Source organism: Dipteris shenzhenensis, chromosome 32, assembly GCF_047967505.1.
Source record: "Dipteris shenzhenensis isolate YYH24624 ecotype China chromosome 32, Dip_SZ_1.0, whole genome shotgun sequence".
NCBI lineage: Eukaryota > Viridiplantae > Streptophyta > Polypodiopsida > Gleicheniales > Dipteridaceae > Dipteris > Dipteris shenzhenensis.
In genome coordinates, this window is record NC_141627.1 from 42169327 (window position 1) to 42188022 (window position 18696).

Consider the following 18696-nt stretch of genomic DNA (forward strand, 5'->3'; position numbering starts at 1 on the left):
ATGGTATGATTAAGGATGAGGATAGCCAAAATCCTCTCTAGAAAAGATCCAATCATACTTGCGTCAATTAAACTCTTACATACTTTTTTATACATTCTCGTAGGTGTTCTACCTACTCACTCAAACACTTCCTTTCACTCTATAATGTTCTATTTTTTCTCTTCCCTAACTCCTTTGTCTTTTATATGCAAAAGGGGTTGTTCACACACACACACACACAAGCCGATTTCAAACTAGGAAAGACATATCAAAATACTATACTAGCTTCAAAATGGTATGCAAAAAAAATGTGGAGACTACTATGCAACTACAAAAGACCAAGATTGAATGTGCATCATGCGGCGTGAAGGATCAAACTCCACCCTATGAAAATTTGCAAAGTTTAATGAAATTTCATGCTTACTACGCATACAATGGATAATTTTCTCATCATGTCTATTGTGATCAATTTATATTGTTCCATAAACATATTTTATCTACATATTACTATGCCACTTTTTGCTACACAGAGATCATATATGGTTGGCTTTGTGGATTTGTTTGATCTTAGCAAGTATATTCAATTTACCTGGTTCAAATATTTACTTCAATTTTTATGAAGTTCATTTGTTTTGCATTGTCAAAAACACAAGCAACAAATTAATCGTTGTTGTGCTGAATTTGATAGCAATCAAAGAGGACAATAGGCTCGAGTTTATCTTTATTAATCCTCATCATGATCAAGTTCTCAATGTGCTCCCTGACCTGACTTAGAAACAAATACCTGGTTCAAATAAAATTCTAACCTTCATCGTGCACCACCAGGACGACTTGGGCTCTAGCTTAATTCTCTTTCCCGCAATAGTCATTTTTTAGTTCTTTAGTATTATGCCAATTGTTCATGTATTCACATCTTTATGTGCTTATGGGTGATGAAATTCATACAATATATCATTATAAGGGATACAAAGTCCCACACTTGGCACCCCTGGCCAAAAGCATAGAGCCCTTCTGAATTTTCCAACTCTGAAAGCCAAAAGTGGTGTGAAAACCAGCATCATCTAGCTGACCCACTGAAATAAGACTCTTGGTCAACTTAGGCACGTCTCACATGTTTCAAAACAAATGCAGACCCATTTGCAAAAGAAAACTTTATGTCACCTGCTCCCACTATGTCACATGCATAGTCATTTCCAAGATGCACACAACCTATCTTTCCACTGTCATAAGTGCATCTGAAGTGGTAAGCAACTCTACAAATAAACTAGACATGAAGAGAATGTCATTGTCACTATCATGTGTTATTGCATTGATCTCCTCAATCTTCACTTTTCCTTTGTCCTCCCTTTGACTCTCTTCCTTCTTATTTGCACCCCAATTTGCATTCTTTTTCTTATCCTTTTGCTCTCTTATCAGCTTGTAGCAATCCTTTTTCATATGGCCCTTCTTGCCACAGTGGTAACACTCAATGTTCCATGCCCTGGATTTGCTATGAGACTTTCCTCTTTCTTGGGACTTCCCCCTGAACTGTGATCTGCCCCTTTGCACATTTAAGGCTCCATCTTGGTTGTTGCCATCCATAGACTTCCATTTAATCTCCTCGGCCAACAAACTACCCACAACATCATCAAACTTCAGTTCTCCACCAGGTGCAGAGTTACTGACAGCTGTACGGAAGGTATCCCATGAGGATGGCAATGAACATTAGAGAAATATTGCCTTAGTCTCAGCATCAAAATCTTCTGAGCTTGAAGTTGGCTGAAAATAATATTGAAACTGCCAAAAAATTTTGCTGTAAATGATCTCATCCTTTAAGATCAAAAAAATCAAAGCTCTTCAATTGCCTATAGCCAAACAAGTACACAGTCATTTGGAAATTTCTAATTGAGGGGCCTTTCTTGTACTTGACTTTTCTTTGAAAATGAGCTTTTTACCTTGAGCATAGGCTCTCTTTTGATGATAGTGCTTTGTGCTACCCTCTTAGTGACTCTTGCCTTGGCCTTGCACTTGTTTGCATTACTTGTTGATTGCTTTGAGTGCTAGCTACCTTGAGTGCCACAAAACTCTGGAGAGGAAGCCAAACAAAACTTCTTGAGAACAATCCAAGAAAAAAGATATGAAAAGGCATAGGAGCTACCAAAAGACAAAAGAAGCAAAACACTCTAAGGCACTACATTGTCTTTGCCTCACCCGTTGGAATTTGTGCATGTGGATTCATGAAAAGCACAAAAAATGAAAAGTAAATGCAAGGATACCTACTATAAAGGTCAAAATTCTCCTTGGAGCCTAATTTGTGGGTCCGACTCACTGCTAAAGGTACCCTAGGGCAGACACCAACAAAGGGATGTTGGCTACAACCAATTCCATGGGGGAAGGGGGAGGGGAGATGTTTGAAGGGTTATAAGGATTAGTACAAGGTATACATACAAGAGGTATTTTATTAAGGTTTACCACAAGGTATTCATACAAGAGGCACACTAACTTTGTGACCCCTAAAATTTACAAAAGGGGGAAGGAGGACTGAGTTAGCTATAAAAGTATTCTAAAAAGAGGATGTAAGAAAATGGACTCTTTCTTGTGCTTCAATTGAGCTCATTTTTGGTAGTCTACATGCTTGTTACATCTCTTTCTGTGCTTCTTTTTTGCATTGGATAGCTGGATTTAGATAGCTTCATTCACATCACATTTCTTCCTTACCTTTTTTTCACATTTCCCTTACTTTGCACCTTAATTACCCCCGACTTGTTTTACTTTGTGCTTAGTCCTCACTTCAATTTCATATTTTAAATATTTGAATTCTGCAAATTTGTTATTTAAAAGAAACAATGTTATTATGATCTCATTCTAGGGTTTCTAAAAATATAAATTCTTTGGGCTAATAATAAAATTTCCATACTAAAAAATATATTTTGGTCTAAAATAATGATGGACTATGTCTAGAGTGAAATTAAAGTGTTTGAAACATTGCATATGTGAAATGTGTAGTAACACTAATAGGCTTCAAAAATCACATGCATGTTATCATTCACTCTGTCGCCCGATAGATTTACTCACATTGTAGCTTTTGACACATCGTTTGTCATTAGTTGGCATACCATTTTGTCTCTTGGTTGAGATGCTAAACCTTATTGTCTCTTCATCCTTTGAAAGGATAAAAGTTCCTTTGGTTATTTAAAGTAAATACAATTTTGAAGTTTAATGTCCTTTATGACATTTTTTTAATGCTATTTTGTTAGTGCTTGCATTGTCGGAGTCAGTTGATAGCCATAGAAGGACTTATATTACCCGATCCTAGTTCCAACTCACTTGTACAGAGAGAAGGGAGAGACAAGTTGGATAGCATGAAGAAAAAACTACCTACTCATAGAGGCATGCAATGCAAATTTTTAAAAACTTTCATACCCATCAAATCAAGGATGTGGCTCAATGGCAACATTAATTCTACTTTGATGAATTCATTTCAAAATTTTGACAAAAATTTGTATATATTACAATGGAAATTGAGCACCTTTTGCTACGAGGGGAATAGGGTCCCTCTACATAATCGCTTTCTCAATGGTATAAATCTAATGGCTTCTATATAGAAATTTGTAATCTTTGATAAATATTCACACAACACACATGCGCATGTGCACACATACACAGACATGCACATGCTCACCTACATGCATACTCTTGCATACATGCATGCATACATGTGTGCACGCACTTGCACACACACACACACACACAGAGGTTGTAGACCTAGAGTCATAAAGGTTGAGAGAGAGAAAGAGAGAGAGAGAGAGAGAGAGAGAGAGAGAGATGGATGGATGTATTGGCATAAAAAAATTTTCTCCAAGTAAGGGAAATAGGGATTTGAATTTGTATTTTCGCATGACATAGGGTGCATATATCATGCAAAACTTCATGCAATGGGTGAATTTTGAACTCAATATATCCACTTTGCACTCTCAAGGTCTTACCACAAAGTTAAATAAGGATGTTGTGAAAGAAGTAGAGTATAAATCCTATAAAGGGGAGGGCCCCCTCTCGTCATAAATAGAGGGGCTTCCTCATTAGACAATCTCCATTTTAACCCTCTCCTTTCCCCTCCGCTCCTCATTTTTTCCACTAATTAACACCTTTTAAAAATATTTTCAATTGGGAGGACCTATTCATGATGACATAAGGCATTGACATGATGTGATTTAGATAGAAACTTTGTATGGTGGGGGGCCCCATTAATGACGAGAGTACATCTACCATATTACATGTAAATACATCAAGCCAAAAAGGACAAGGGAACATAAATTATCTTTGAAAGATACCATTTTCATATCCCCTCGTTCCCTAGTCTATATATAAAATGAACTTTTTACGGGATAGGTCTCTCATGGAGGAGTGAATACCACATGCCTCATCATGGAATCATGTGCCTCTCATAAGCATTTAAATACAAAGCAAAGCCTTTAGTGAAATTTTGTTTTGCACCCTTCGCTCCCTTTCCACTTACTTATACAAATATACCTTGTCCACACTCTCCACTCCAACCTTAGGAAAATATTCCCTTGTTTTTTCTTGTAGAGAAAGTGATAGTATTAACAAAAAATCTCTATGAGGGAAAGAAAAAAAGTCTCACCCTCCATAGGGTGGTAGACTGTGGAACGTAGCAACCAGCTTTAGCAAACTATGTTAAAGCATGTTTTCCCTTTTTTTTAAACTTGAAGCTACTGGCTATTTTTGCTATTATCTCCTCATGTCGACCTCTCTAGGTCTTGTTTTGTTGAAGACTGTTCTGTTTCAAATTTTTCAAATGCTCGAGATAATCAAAGCTCTCACAATCTGCCATACTACATAAACAAGTTCATTCATTTTCCCTTTGTCCCTTAATAGGGCATTTTTCAAGGTTGATTAAATCAAAACTAAGAGTTTCTCAAGCCACTTATTGATTTTCCACCAAACTCCTCGAGTGATATCACCATGCAATGACCTTTGCCCTAATGCATCCTCTTGTCCTCTTACAAATATGAATTAGTTGAGATAAAATTTCAGACTGTTTAATCCTGATTGCACTATCCAACAAGATTAAGTCTTGCCAAGGGCCCTTTATGCCATGTGGCCGTTTTGGCATAACAATAACGAGCTAACATAGCCTAAGGTTTTTTGTTGTAAAGTTGCATAAACCACTTCATGCCTAGATTTTCACACTTCTTGTTGTCTCTAAGCCAAGATCACCTGCTATCTTAGGAGTTGTGGCAAAATCTTAGGAAAGGGCATGCCATTGTTTCCTCGTCTTTCTCTTCCAAATCTGAACTAGTTTAGATAAAATTTTAGACTGTTTAATCTTGATTGCACAATCCAATAAGATTAAGTCTTGCCAAGGACCCTTTATGTGATGAAAGCCATTTTTGCATAACCATTGACAAGCTAACACATGTTTGCTGTGAAGTTGTAGAAACCACTTTATGCATAGATTTTCACATTTACTTCTTATTTTCTCTAAGTCAAGACCACCTACTATCTTAGGAGTGTGGACAAATCCCAGGAAAGGCATGCCATTTTTTCCTCCATATGAAATCTCTAATTACGTTGTCTCGCAGTTTTAAGGAGCTATACAAGAAAAGGAACGTTGTCACATCATACAGTGTATAGGATAATAAGATGTGTTTTGCTACCACTAGTCTGCTTGCCAAGGAGATGTTTTTGTCCCTCCATTTCTTAAACTTGCTCTTGAGCCTTTGATAGCACCCCTCGAATTTTTCTCTGAGAGAGATGCCCAAGCAAGCTAGATATCTCAAACTCCTTATAGACCTCTAAGACATTCCTTAGATTTTCCTCAGTGCCCAACTATATACTGCCCAACTATATACTAGTGTTATCATCTGTGAAGAATTAGGAGCAATAAGTTGAATTATCTGGTAGCAAAATGCCCTAGGGCCACACCTCCATTTCAACCTTAGGCATCAAAGTGGAAGGGGGTCTAAGCCTCCCTCATAACAATCCTAAAGGGTATTTTCTTAGAATAACTATGAGTACAACTTGGTGCATACATAAACTATTAACTCATACTACTAGGCCGAGGCCAACAAGAGAGCTCTCCCACACACTTAGTTATTCAATTCTATTTATTTCCTCATCCATGTGTGGTTTCTTGACATATTGAACTAGTCTCCACTCAATCTAACATTAAATATACGGTCTATTGATTCTTTCATTACCCATGTTTTCTAGAACATAACAAATTATTATTCCATGTCATTGTGGATGCATAAATGAATGTGATGCATCAAACTAGTGCAGTAAAAGGTGAAGATATCATTTTATCCCTATTTTATTATTGGTCTGAGGAGGTCATTGTTCATTAGGGCCAATGGAGAGGCATGCCTCACATGTGGCAATACCGTATCAATACAACATGTTTATGCATACAACCCATGTTAGAGTCATTAAATTTACCATACAACTAGCCACGTGTACAAATACTAACTTGTCTTCACAAAGGGGCACCTTTCGATTCATATAAATAGTTATTTAAAATTGGTCTAAGTTTTTCTTAGCCTTTATTTTATAGACTAAACAAATATTATGCATTTTAGTTTTTGAAATTGACAAATCACACATTCTAAGTAAGAAAATTGATTAAATTCAAGAGTTGATTATTTTTATTTTCATATGTTAGAAGAAATGTTTCTTTATAGAAATAGAACTCTCTCCTCCTAGCCTACCAAGTGCACATATTTCCCTCCCCTTGAATGATTATCCCCTTATGTTACTTCCATGCTCCTCCTTCACAATGATTGCTCTCCCCTCCCTTGATTTGGGATTTTCACATCCTCCTTTTGGCCCCTATTGTCATACTCCCTCAATGGACTATGTAGAGATGCTAAGGGCCTTAGCACATGGATGGTACTAGCATTGGTTTGGGATAGGAATCTATTTGTCAACATTACTCTCATCTTAGTCTAATGGTCTAAGATGGGTTTAGGATTGGAATAGACACTTTTCTCCCATCCTAGACCATGGCCTGAAGACTGTGGGAGCAAGAATGGGATTCCTTTTTTAAGAGATTGGATAGCATGCGATGATGACACATGTCCTTGTCCCAAGCATGTGAAATGATACCATGTGTCCTCTCCCACCTAAGCCATCCTGAATTCTTTTCATTATTCAAACATTGTTGGAAGGGAATAGGTTAGTAATACATTTGAATATGGATGGGACCACTTCATACCCCCTAATGGCTCTCACCTAATTCCTCCATCAATTTTCTACTTCCCATGCATTTTTTTCTAGCTTTTAGTAGCCTCTTGGGCTTCAAGGTTCTTCTCATTGCTTCCCATTCCTACTCCGTGTCCAATGTAGCCAACATCGGGTCCTCTCGCATTGGATTTTGATATGTTGCCTCCATATAGATTCCTTGCACTCTAATGAAGTCACCTAATCCAAGAGGGAAGGAGAGATATCCTCCACTATCTACAAAGTTCCTCCTTTCTTTTTGCTCATTATAGCGAGCACTAGAAGGACTGTATGTGAAGGGTGGAGTGAAGAGTCCCCCCTTAAACTATCGGTGGGGACAACCCCCATGTAAGAGGCCCTTATACTCTTTTCCTCTGAGAGTGTCTCTTAAAGTCGAAGCTCGGCCACCTTCTATTTGGCATCCCTCATTCTAGTGCTCTTCGCCATGGCTACTATCTTTTTGGTCAAGGAGAGGAGGAAATTTCAGCTGAGAAATGAGCTCCTTGTTCCAATCGAATCTGGGAAGAAAAAAATCTCCATCACCATGCAATCATGTCGGAACAAAACTGAGGTGACTGTGAGTCACATCATGCATCTCCTCATGCAATCTAGTAATTAGCGTCATAGTAATCTCAAGTATTGCTATTGGGATGGATTTGGTGGTGGAGGCCAAGTTGGGGGGAATCTTCTTCCCTATAGAATTCATCTCCATCCTCACTCTAATCAAATAAATATTAGGAAAGGCATACTTTATGATTTTCAACCAATGCCTTTTCTTAAGATCTCTGACCGTCTCTAATATGACATTTGTTAATGATGTATTATCACAAACATGAAAACTTGAATAAAATCTTTGCATCTATTGGAACCATCTCTTGATTGATTGAAGCCTCTTCACTTACCATAGCTTTATAGCATCATCACACCTTTAGACCAATACCTAAAAAGAAAAATAAATGAAAATCTTTTATTCCATTTCTCATCTCAATGTGTAGTCTAGCTTAAAGAAGAATGCATATTTGGAGGAGATCGAATTTCACAAAGTTAAATCAGCCCTTGCCTAAAAGCTTCATTAGTTCTTAATGGCATCAATCCATTTGGTTCTACATCAGTTTCACACTCATATATCTAACACCATCTTGAAATCAATTACCACCACTTATGAGATCAACAGTCAACATGAGGACATTTTAGCCTCAACTTTACCTTCCCAGCTGATATTATCAATTTTGGTCATAGGGTGAATGGGGAAGCCTCAATTCTACCTTGCCATAGTGTAGCTAATATTATCAATTTTGGCCATAGGGATAATGGGGGAACAATGCTGTTTTAACATGTATTCATGCACATTCATTTGTGGTGCGATTTGTTGGTGTCATACAAGCTACTAGTATGCATTATGTTAGGTTGTTTTAGCGCTCAGCAGGTCATATGCTCATGCATTCTCTTTTACAACCAAGGCTAGGAGGCCCTTCTTATAGACACATTACTCTTAGTGAGCTTGTGATAGAATCAACTACATCTCACATTGGTAGATTTCCAAACACACACATTGTAGAGCAACTTCTCTCATGTTAATTGACCATTTAGGAATTTATGCTATCACACCTTTTTTCATGGACTCCTACTATCATACTTTCAAATTTATGGGATATTATCACAAAGTATAGTCTCTTATCTCGATAATTTTCATATTTTCAACCCTTGATGTTATGAAGACCTTGCATCCCTCTATTGATACTGATGATGCTATCCCCCATTCCACAAATAGATCATTTTTCACTTCTTCACATTGCATGTGGTCTCAATAAGGATACTCGAAGGTATGGCATCCAACATTTATAATTGCTCAATAGAGAGTCAATCTACCTTGTTTGGATAAAAAATATGCCTTCCTTTATTGTTTTATCTCGATACCTAGAATGTAATGCAAGAACTCAACATGCATTTTACACTATTTGTGAAAATAGAACTTGGCCTCCTTTATTCGGTTGTTGTTGTTGTTGCCTGGTATGATGAGATTAGGTATATAGAGTGGGGCAACGATTATAAGAGCATTTGATGTAAATGTAACCCATACTGCATACAAGTGAGAGAATAAAGTGGATTTTCTTTCTCCTTGTGATAAGGTGCAAAAGTGTCCTCATAGTTAATGCGCTTCTATTTAGCACGTCCTTTTGCCACCAATCTTGCCTTTTATTTGTCTACACCACCGTTCACTTTGTGCTTGACGTTGTAGACCCATTTACGAGCGATCAATGCTATTGATATTTTTTACCTTGGGTGGTTCCACCAAATCCCAAGCTTTATTTTTTAGAATGCCATTATATTCTGCTCCCATGGCATCAACCCATTCCTTGGTCGAAATTCTAGTACCTCTTATAAGTTAACAAGTTCTTTGACTTGTGCCACACAATACCTAAAGATGGCTTGTAATCCCCTCATAATCTTCTAAGATTCATGTCCTAGACAATTTCCTTTGCCTCATTAACCAAACTCTTTGCCCATGTTTACATTTTCTAGGATGATGTGGCTTCTTGGTTTGCTATCACTTGGTGGTAGCAAATAATCTAGCATTTATCAATGACTCATAGTGCTTTATTTCTTGAATTGGTCCCCCACTAATTCTTTATGTCATACGATACTAAAGAAATCTTAGAAAGGACATAAGCCAAGTGTCCAATGTCTCAGGGTCTTTTGATCACAACTGCATATGTTCATGTTTCTAAGGACAAGAGAATCTATGAATTTTCATTCCAAATGAGAAGTGCATCATGGTTGGGTATGCAAAGAAACATAATTCTTATAAGTTACACAAGTGTAGCTTATAGAATGTTTGTTTCTTGCAATGTGGTGTTTGGTGAGAAAGTAAAGCAAGCTACTTGTTGACATCATGGTTATTAGGAATAAGATGAAACAACATGTCACTGATTATAGACACCCATAGAATGTTGAATATTCGATGACATGCTACCTACTACTATGAATAGAACAATCAATGGAGCTAGTGGAGCATTCCCTAGGCAATCTACAAGTTCTCAACTAGAGAATGCATTTCATGGTCAACATTATAGGTCATACATCCTACTATGTCACCCCAATGAAAAGTTTGAAATTTGTTTATCTCCTACACTAGCATATTGGTCATATGTCCTAGTATGTCTCCTTCAATATCATATTGGTCATGCATCCAATGAAAGTTCAAAATTTGTTTATCTCTATAAGACATAGAGACCATCCAATGACAAAGGAGTATTGATATATGGGTCATCCGGATGGTCATTAGCCATGTACATATGGTGGGACATATGTGTATATGTAATATACATGGGGTAGATTATTAGGAACATAGAGAACTATATAAGTGACCTAAGACCAATTGTTTGTGAATAGCCCTTATGTACTTAAGGCAACCCATATTAGAGTTGCCTTAAGTGTAAATTCTGTATAGCCAACAGGGTGGTGTCTCTTTCCTCCCTCTTCACTATGTGTGTAGAGTGTGTGAGCTATGTGTCAATTTAACAAGACTTGACTTCATTGAGTTTGTCTTCTTCTTCTTCTTCTTTTGGTTCTTTGGACTAACTCGCCATAATCAACATAGATTAGTGGAAAATGGCATATTACGCATCCAACTTGCTATGTCTAGGATCTATACCTATTGGTTTGTTTTTGCCATGTTGGTTGGATCTCTAACAAAGCTTCTCTAGTGTCAGAAAACGTTGTTCCACTAGTTTCCATTATATTGTTGACCATGTGTATCAAAGAATATGCTAAATTACTAAATACCTATGTCAATGTCCCTTCGGCTTTTTGTTGCATAGTTTTTGCTTATTTGGCATGCTGCTATTGTTATCTTATCATTGTGGCTTAATTGTGTGTGCATGCTAGCATGCTATGCGAATTCTACACATGCAATGCCACATCGAAAGGCAAAAGCATGCAAGGATGGAGTGCAAATAAGCCTATTGGGAGGAACACACATATCACAAACTCTACACCTCCAACCTTCAGCACAAGTACTAGGGACAAGACATGAAGAGAAAAAGGCTCTCAATGTCCTCTCAAATGCCAAGCTCTCAAACCATCTGAAAGTGGACAAGAGAGAGGGAGAGGATACAATCACACATGTCTACAATGCACATCTCTATTGAAAAATAAAGAGAAATGTTGTTACGTAGATGGAACCTCTTAAGGTTAGGACTAGGGTTTCAATCCCTTGTACCATTTTAGTACTCTTAGTGCCTGCACACTATTCGCATAAACTGATGTTGAGACTATCATCTACGATAAGAATTAACATTTTGTCATTTTCACCTAAAAAGATCTACTTTTATTTGTTTTTTGGGGCATTTAGTGAGTTGCTCCTTGCTTTGCCAAGTGGACCATACATTTGTGTTGCCATATTACTTTAATTTTAACAAAGGATGTAAATTTTCTTTGCCATATTACTTAATTTGGACAAAGGACGTATGTTTATTTTGCCATATTATTTTAATTTTCGTTGAGAGGAATGCATTTTAACATTACTAACAAAAGGCACTAAACATTTAGTCTAGCTAGTACACAATCATCCTAGTCATAAATTTGAATAAATATTTAAAACTTTGGCATCAAAACGGCTTAAGAAATGTACAACTCCACATGTATGTTGCAAGAGTTCCATAGTACGAGTTGATACCAAAGTTTGCCATTGTGACAAATTTCTATGTGAGACCTTGGTCATCCTATTGAAGGAGAACCCCATTTTTATTTGTTATTATACAATCTACTTTATTATGCTCCACTGGGAGTTGCAATATGATATTTTATCTTCCATTGCTGGCGTGTGAAAAAACTCAAAAATATCCATGAGAAATCCATAGCATATATCTTGTCTCCATGATACCTCCTCATTTGTCCCACATGCAAGATTTTCATCTTCATTATCTGTGACATAATATCTTGTCACCACCTCCAAGTCCTTGGATGGACAGCTATCTTGCTCAAAATTGTGGGGATTTGTACTTCAATACCCCTAGTTTTGATTGTCATGATCTCATAACCCTAATTATGCAACAACTTGGCACTTTTCAACCATGGTCCATGAAATAGCAACGAGTAAGCATTCATCCCCATGGCAATGACAATCAAACTCATAGTGTCATGCACTCCTCCAAGGTGATGACCACATCCATAATCATATACCTATGAACTCAAAAGTAAGAACGATTTCAAGAATAGACATGTAGGATCAATAAAATCTATCATAAAGTGCATTAGACTTAGAGACACTAGGTGCTTGAGCATATTGGAAATGCAATTTCTAAATCACACACAAAATATCATTATGAATGGGAGCAAATGATAGACAATTCATTACTTGAGAGTTTGTCTTTTTAAGAACACACTAATGATGATTTCTTGTTTTTAATCATACCACCTTACCACCTATACTAAGAGAACAAAGAAAGCAATGCAATTAGCTAGGTTTCTTAAAGATAGAAATAATCTTCGATCCATTGCATTATACCATGCGAGTTGGATTCAAAAGTATTTGCATGCTAGGAATTAATATCTATCAATATAAAATCCAAAAATATATACGTACAAAAATTGTTTGTGTTCATCTCAACCTTTCTCAAGCATGCACATGTCAAATCTAAACGCCTTAAGAAACTGCTTCATTGTTTGTTTAAGTCTGTAAAGGACATGCCATTTGTGCCCTTCTAGCTTGTAGAACTAGATTTAAAAGTAAGGAAGAAAAGTGTAAGGGGAGGATCCTCTAACACACTCATTTTCAATTCTCACCCCATTCTTCTTCTACAAGCGAATGGGTTTACCATGTCTGGGTCAGACCGCCCAAACCTCCCCATCATGTTGGAAAAGTTTCTTTGAGCCGTCAGGCTATGGTAGAAGGCGTGGGGGAATGGGGTCGGACCGAACTAGAACTGGGAGCATTTCTATGCCTTCTCATGAAAGGACTTAGTCCCCTTCGTCCCACCACATCTGGGAAATTCTGGGTGTTCAAAAACCCTTCACATCTACAGGACCTACAAAACGTGGATCTTGTAATGTTGCTAGTGTGTACAGGCCTCCAATATAAGAAATCTGTGAGTTTGCATGTGCACATAATTCAGAGCGCACAATTGGTTTTGCAACCTAAGGCAGATTTTGGGAAACAACCTAGAAAAGAAAAAATGCAATAAGTCAGGCAAAGGATGAAGCTTTATGGCAACGATCTAGATACAAATAGATGCCAAACGGCACTTGTCACAAGGAAATTGAAAAGGGATAGCATTCTTACAAGCTATGTGCGCCAAAAAAGCATTGGGATAAAGCATGCTCAGAAAATAAAGCAAGAAACAAAAGCAGATAAATTTCCAGCCCATATTATCAAGTGAAATCAATGGTTCAGATGCTGACACATTACGTCATGAGAGCTCTACTTTTTGAGCCTCTTGACTGAATAGCTTAATGCTGGTAGATGGCTCTTCCTTATAATACTGGGTTCAAATGCAAAGTTTGCATCTATTTTTGACAAATTGCTATGATTTGATAGTGTGGCTCAGGATTCTGCGTAAAGGTTACCAATGAAATTGCCATTGCATTTGTCTTGATACAAGATTTGAATACTTTGATGGCGTGGTTCATGCAAAATATATTTAAAAAAAGATTTGTTGTCAGTAGATCTAGGTGAACACATGTTTTAAAATGTTGCTTGAAAGTAAATGTCCCACTGCTAGCAGCTGAAAATAATTCTTCGAATAGCTGTTCATTGGCGCACTCACCAAAGAAGACATACAACAATGTCTTCAAATAGTATGCTTCTTATTTGTTGTCTTCAAATAGTATGCTTCTTATTTGTCAAAATTTCACACAGAAACCCTGTCCACGTCTGCTTTTGGTTTTTCAACCACCAAGCTGTTACTCCTATCTACATCAAGCTCTAAATCCTGAAGAATCAAGATTCTCAAAGAGATTGGATCTAATTCTGCCTTGATAATTTGCAAACTTGGCAATATCATGCTCGGCAGTTTTACCATTGGAAACCAATAGGCAAATATTAACGACTTGAAAGTCCAGTGGTTTCAAAAGGGGCCTTCATCGACTTCACATATGCCTCACAATTAGAAGGAAAAGAATGGACAGCATCCCAGCCAGTCTTCCCTCAATTAGGGGTCAGATAAACAATTAAAATTTTAAAATAATAGTAAATGAGAACTCAATAGTGTACAGGGGACTATTCCATCAATGTGCTCCGGATAATAAAGAATGAGCTCCAAATATGACAAAAACAATACCGCCACAGTATGCTACCTACATGTTCAGCAGCAATTCGATACAGAGTCTCAGTAAGTACAAAAACTTCGAACTTAGCAGTCCAAATTTAAAACTGAAATTGGAAAATAAGAAAGAAATCAAATTCACATACAGTTCTCTCAGAAATGCGAGAAGCTAGATGCTTTCCACCTAATACAGCAACACTCGTGCAGAGAAAATGTGCCCTGTAGCCATGAATACAACTCTCAGAAACAGTTAAGTAAAATTCCAAAACGTAAGTCAATGCACCAACATTTCAGAGGCTAGCAAACAGTAGGAAACACATAGTTCTTTTCATTGAAAAGATCCTCCTCCACTAAACTTCGTGTCTCCCTTTTCTAAATTACTGTGCCTTTCAAAGCCAGGGTTGGCGATGGAATCCTAGAGATCTGATGACTTGGATTAAAAGTTTCTTATTCATTCCCCTTAGTTTTTGTAGAGGATGCTGCATGCAATCATACTCCTTTTGGAATTGTGTGCGCAGCCAAACTACCACTGTCCATGAATTTCATAAAGCTTCTATCACTCACATAACCGAGGCGTCTTAATAGTGACATGTCCAAGGTAGACAATCCAAGTGATAAGAAATCATACCTTGTCAACCCCAAGTTAGCATTTGCTATGATAGCATCAGTACAACTCCAAACAGAGCTGTTTTCATTGCAGTATAAAGAATCTGGCTATGATACTACCTGAATGATAAATAGCTTTGATTCATACCGACGAACCAGAGGATCCAGCACTTGATTTAAGGAAATTGACTTGAGCGAAATTTCATCTGATACTGCCTCCTCATGTCATCCTTCTCAGCAAAACTAATTATTCCAACCCTCAAGCTTGTACACTTGTCTATCAGTTCCCTACCAATCAAGTCAAAATAGAGTGAATGACAATATATGACCAATGTTTTCCATCCACTAATCAAGTATCCATGGTTGTTATGTACCAGCTCCTTGTGGATTGTCTCTTTCGTTTCTCACAAGCCGGTTGACTCGCTGGCTGAGTTGTCAGGATGGCTTCAGAGGACAACCTTCACTTTTCTTTACTGTATTTACCGTACACTTTTTGTTGGCTTCTTCATTTGTAAAATCACAGGATTAGATCCAAAGTCCTGAAGTTGATACCTTCTAATTGAATATTGGGGCACTTCATTGTTTTTCCAAGCTGGCATTATTTCTGTGAGCCTTTCCAATTGTGAGTGCAGTCAAATGTAATTAGTGTGCTTTATGCTACAATTCCATTTTCGGCTCTTCCTATTCATCCCCACCATAAAGATTGGATCCCTTTTCATTACAGTGGCGTCATTCCAACTATCATTTCCCATTTCATAGCTGTCCAGTTTCTCATTAGACTAAAATTTCCCATTTGGTCAACAGATTGCAGGAAATAAGGGCAAAGGGGGCCCTAACAAAGGCTCATAGTTTACTTCTTTAAAGATCAACTAGCCCTTAGTTGGTCCAACCCCTTGACATTGATTTAGCTTGCTCTTCAAATATGATGATTCAGCTTCTAGAATCCGTGGGCTGCATGTCCTCTTGGACTGCCTAGCTACCCCCACATGGAGCCGTTTGCAGGGTCCTAAACCTGTGGCCTAGCCACTGCATCGTAGAACACTACTTTAAAAGTCCTGGGAGGGGATAGAGGGATCTTGACCAGGAGGCATTACATGCCTTGATCATGACATGTACCCATTGTATATGCGACACAGCCTTGCCGTATGCCTTCTCCCCGTATAGGGGAGAGGGAGAGGGGGGGGGGGGGGGGGGGGTGTAAGCCTTCTCCCCTTGTTTCAAAACCCTCCTTTGACCGGAACCAGAGGAGCCAAGGTGAGCTTACGGTAACCCTCCCTCGAGCTGAGAGGGATCTAAACGTGGTCATACAGCTTCACTGGTTCCATGGGGGTGCTCCAGCTGCCAGTCTTCAATTCCGATGTGTGGGGGTGTTCTGTCTCAGTCTGCTGTGCTGCTCATCTGCACAGCCAGTCTGCTTGCATTAAGACACGCATGTCAGCAGCACTCTGCTCCCTGCCAACTCATGGGCAAGCCAATGATCATGTGTGTCAGCCATGATGTGCCTGCCACCATGCTGTCAATCCCAGGCACACTCACATGTCTAGGATTGCTATTGCCAGGCGATAGATCACCAGCACTCGCCAGCGGGTCAAAAGAAAACTGTTCTGATACCACCTTGAATCCATGGACCGCATGTCCTCTTAGACCGCCTAGCCACCACATGGAGCTGTGTACGGGGTCCCTAAGCCAGCCTCCTAGCCACTCCATTGTAGAGCACTCCACTTGAAGTCCCGAGTGGGAATATTGAGTTCTCTTGACTACTAGGCATTATATGGCTTGGTCATGTAGTGTCCCCATTGGAGCTAAGCCTTGCCATGCCACCACCAAGGGCGAGCGCACATTAGCCCTCTCCCCTTGTTTCAACATTGTATCTTTTTTCTACAACTTGCAAGTAGGCCTGGGTGTGTTGCTTGTTCTTTAATATGTGTCAATCTACATTTACCAAACTGGAAGCACTTAAGAGCTTGCACGTTTGAATTGCAAAGCTCAAGACCATCACCACAATAGCAAGGTTACAACTTACAAGTCAGGTTATCTAACAGTATCAACAAGCCAAAGAAATGCTAATTGACAAGTGGAGTCTTTGACTTACAATAAACCCCCCAGAGCAACCCCCACAACACTCTCTTCCGCAGCAAGTCCAATTGTGGCAATCTGCAAATACGCTTTGATATTCAGTCTTGAAAGCCTCTTGAAATACACAGGTCATCCATGATAGTTTTCTAAAGAGCTTCCCTTCAAATCAATCAAAAAGTGATTGCACCTGGCTTTTATCACCCCATTCTCCAACAAATGTAAGAGAAAAGGTCTGCAAAATCCACCTTTATGCTGTCAGCCTTCTTATTGACAAGAATGACCATCCTCAGAGTGCAGACACATATGAAAAGCTATTTTTACCAGACAGACCACATAAAATACACTCATGCAATACCTTGCAATTGGGGTTTCAAGAAAAGGGAATCCAGTGGCTATTTATAAGATCCTCTCATTGTTTACAAAATGTATATATGTGTAGAGGATTCTATCATGTGTACACAAAAACCAACAGCGCCCATTTGAATTCATGACGGACCCAGAAGTCAAAATCGGTGACTCCATCATATAGCAGGAAAAAGCGACTCTGAATAACAATAACAGTCGTTACAGACCATAATACGAACATGTGTTCTCACAGATGAACACTATCCACATTCTCATAGAAGGCTACATAATTTAGGGGGTTAGATTGATGAAGGCTAGCACTTAGGAGAGGCCAATCAAAAAGTAGTACGTGTTCTCTTCATCCAAGCTACCACTGCTTGTGAACACTACATGATTTCAGTTCTCGAATAGGTAGCTGTCATCAACAAGAGTGACAAAATGGTGGACTTTTGTGTTTCCTTTTGATAAGAAAAATACATACCTCTAGCAGTATAGGTGAGAAAAATGCCGTAAGCCACCACCTCTGTTGCTTTTTCAAGTCATCAATTTCATTCATTCGTCTCTTGCTTTTTCTCTTCTGATCGTCATTCTGTTATCCAATAATCACATATATTTTTAGCAAAACAGGTTACAAGCTTCGCTTTCAACCGTTGAAGAGACAGAGCAGTAGAAAAAACAGCTCATGAACAGATAAATTTACTCACCAACTCAGCTTCCACTTCAGCCAACTCTGATGATTCTCTGCAAACATTTACATAGGACACTCAATAAATCATATTATAAGTTACTCAAAGAAACGATCCTAGAAAAGCATTTGGGTTTGCATACAATGTTGCATTAGTTGTGCAGGCGCTCACCCATCTTTTTTGGTGAATGCATCCACAAGTGAACGCATTCCAAAAGCGAAAAAAAGGATAGTTGCCATGTGATGTGTCAGCCTGCGAGAAACCTGTTTCTTACAGTTAGACTCGTCATTGACGTACACAGTAGGTGCCTAGCTGAGGCTCATGAGTACAATTCTAACAATGGAGACTCTTCTGTCTAAGAGAAAAGGGTTTATGACAAATATGACCGCAAGAGGTAGTTACAGAAGCATACATAAACAAGCTTTTGCCAGCACATAAGTTTTGCCTGAAATATGGTACTTACAATATACAGGAATTTCAAGGTAGACCTTGATTAGTCAAAATGCGTACGTAAGAGCTTA

General features: G+C 38.4%; 1 protein-coding gene across 2 annotated transcripts in view; it reads right to left on the reverse strand.

Moving 5' to 3' along the window:
- Window positions 1–13808: 13808 nt before the first annotated feature.
- LOC147880779 (GDT1-like protein 5) overlaps window positions 13809–18696 on the reverse strand; it is a 62063-nt gene continuing 57175 nt past the window's right edge. For both annotated transcript variants that reach the window (XM_087371211.1, XM_087371210.1), the window contains 7 exons: window positions 18347–18438; window positions 18194–18230; window positions 17971–18078; window positions 17332–17376; window positions 17161–17222; window positions 14609–14681; window positions 13809–14493 (listed from right to left, as the gene is read on the reverse strand). In XM_087371211.1, coding sequence (XP_087227337.1) covers window positions 14425–14493; window positions 14609–14681; window positions 17161–17222; window positions 17332–17376; window positions 17971–18078; window positions 18194–18230; window positions 18347–18438 — 486 coding nt within the window. In that variant the 3' untranslated portion in view covers window positions 13809–14424. The remainder of the gene's footprint in view (window positions 14494–14608; window positions 14682–17160; window positions 17223–17331; window positions 17377–17970; window positions 18079–18193; window positions 18231–18346; window positions 18439–18696) is intronic.